The sequence below is a fragment of the Penaeus vannamei genome, chromosome 2 (genome assembly GCF_042767895.1).
Source record: "Penaeus vannamei isolate JL-2024 chromosome 2, ASM4276789v1, whole genome shotgun sequence".
Classification (NCBI taxonomy): Eukaryota; Metazoa; Arthropoda; class Malacostraca; order Decapoda; family Penaeidae; genus Penaeus; species Penaeus vannamei.
Window position 1 is genome coordinate 30,524,553 of NC_091550.1, and position 2,500 is coordinate 30,527,052.

The window sequence follows — 2,500 nt, forward strand, 5'->3', positions numbered from 1 at the left end:
ATTTGACACTCGCATTGAAAAGAAAGAAGAAGAAAAGTGCAACAATTACTGCGACTTGAAATATGAGATTGCAAGAATGTGGAGAATGAAAGAAGTCGAAGTAATCCCTGCAGTTGTAGGGGCATTAGGATCTGTGACGAAAGACTGAGAAATGGATTCAAAAGCTAGATTTAGGAATAGCAGAAATGTTACAAAAGCCTTGTTTACTTGGAACAGCCAGAATCATTAGTAAAGTCTTGGACATGAAATGAAGAAATTAGGGATGCTGCAATATCTAAGACCACTGCTTGTGGTCTGCTATTGCAGCTCATTAACCAAGATATAATATCAATCTTGTGACTAGCAGAAATAATGATAATAATATAATCACAATATCAATAATAATAATGATAATGATATAAATAAAGATAACAGTATTGGTAATGATAATGATAGCAACAACAATAATAATGATGAAAATAACAATGATACTAATGATTACAATTATGACAATAATAGTAAAAATCATATTTGCAATGATAATGGTAATGGTGATAGGGATAAGATGATCATGGTACTAGTATTACTACTACTACTTTTTAAACTAATACTAATAGTAATTATGATAGTGATAATAGAACTAATAATCATGGTAATGGTAAAAATAGTAATGATAATAACGATAATAATAAAAACAATAATAACAATATCAATAATGATAATAATAAAGATAAACAATAATAATCATAAAAAAATAATAATCATGATAATGATAATAATCATGATAATAATAAAGACAGTGGAAATAATAATGGTAATGATACCAATAATAGTGATGATGATAATAATGATAATGATAACAATAATAATGATAATGATATTAGTGATATTGATAATGATGATAACAATGCCATTGACAATGATAATAATGATGATATTGGTAATGATAATGATAACGCAAATAAAAATAGTAATGACAATAATAATAATAATAATGATAATAGTAATGATGATAATGATAATGATAATAGTAATAGTCATAATGGTAATAATGATAATGATAACGATGATAATAATACTGATGGTAAGATGATAGTGACAATAATAATGAGAGTAATGATAATGATATCAAGAGTAATAATAATGATAACAATGACCATAAGGATGATAATGATAGCAATAATGATAACGATGATAACGATGATCATAATGATAATGATAGTAACAACAACAACAACAGTGATGTAAATAATAATAATGATAATGGTAATGATAATAATAATGATAATGATAATAATAGTGATAATAGTAATAATGATGATAACAATAATAATACTGATAACAATAAAGGTAATAATGATAACAATAATAGTAATGATAATGATGATAGTGATAAGTTATAGCAATGATGATGATACTGATAATATCAATAACAATAACATTGATAATAATATTAGTAATAATTATAGTAATAATATTGGTAATAATGATAACAATAATAATGATGCTGATAATGATAACAATTATGATTATGATAATAATAATATTAATAACGATGATGATGATGATGATAATTATAATTATAATAATGATGCTGATGACAATGATAATAATAATAATAATAATAATAATAATAATAATAATAATAATAATAATAATAATAATAATAATAATAATAATAATAATAATAATAATAATAATTATAATAATAATAATAATAATAATAATAATAATAATAATAATAATGATAAAGATAATGATAATAATAATAATTATAACAATAATAATAACAACAATGATAATGATTATGATGTTTACTATTACTATTATTATTATAATGATATTATTGATAGTGATGATAAAAAAATAAGGATGATAATGATACTGATAATGATAATAATAACAATAATGATAATGATAATAATCACAATGATAATAACAATGATAATAATTATGACAACAATAATTATAATAATAACGACAATGAGGATAATGATAGTAATAATGATAATGGTAATCATAGTCATCATAATCATAGTAATAATAATAATAATGATAATGATAATAACAATGATAATAATGATAATAATGATAATAATCATTATAATAATGACAACAAGAATAATAACAACAATAACGATTGTCACTACTGACAAAATATATAATAAAAAGTATACACTTTATCAATATGAATATATTCACATCAACGTAGCAAAGCGGTGTGAACATATACATAAATGATGCAATAATACTTTCTTGATTATCCAATCTTTTAGATCTCGTCGTCAGGATCCAGCCACACGACCCTCGCCCCGTCATAGGCGTCCCGCCCGGCCGATCCCTGAACCACATGCATTCTCCCGTGGCCACCTAAAAGCCCGTCTCTAGAAAATGAAAATCATAGCTTTGTCAGCAGAATGAGGGCGGGTTTGGCCGGCCTCGAGTGCCCGGTCAGCCTGGGCCACTTTCTTGAGTGATGTAACTCGGCTGACATATTCACTGTTCTCTCTGTCGCTTTGCT

The 2,500-nt window shown here is 24.9% G+C and overlaps 2 protein-coding genes across 2 annotated transcripts in view; one reads left to right on the forward strand and one right to left on the reverse strand.

The window, feature by feature from the left end:
* Window positions 1-148, forward strand: part of LOC138865640 (uncharacterized) — a 1,089-nt gene extending 941 nt beyond the window's left edge. Inside the window, exon 2 of the mRNA XM_070136467.1 lies at window positions 1-148. This exon is cut by the window's left edge and continues 389 nt beyond it. Coding sequence (XP_069992568.1) covers window positions 1-148 — 148 coding nt within the window.
* LOC113829129 (facilitated trehalose transporter Tret1-2 homolog) overlaps window positions 1-2,500 on the reverse strand; it is a 19,320-nt gene that overhangs the window by 10,719 nt on the left and 6,101 nt on the right. The window lies entirely within an intron of this gene.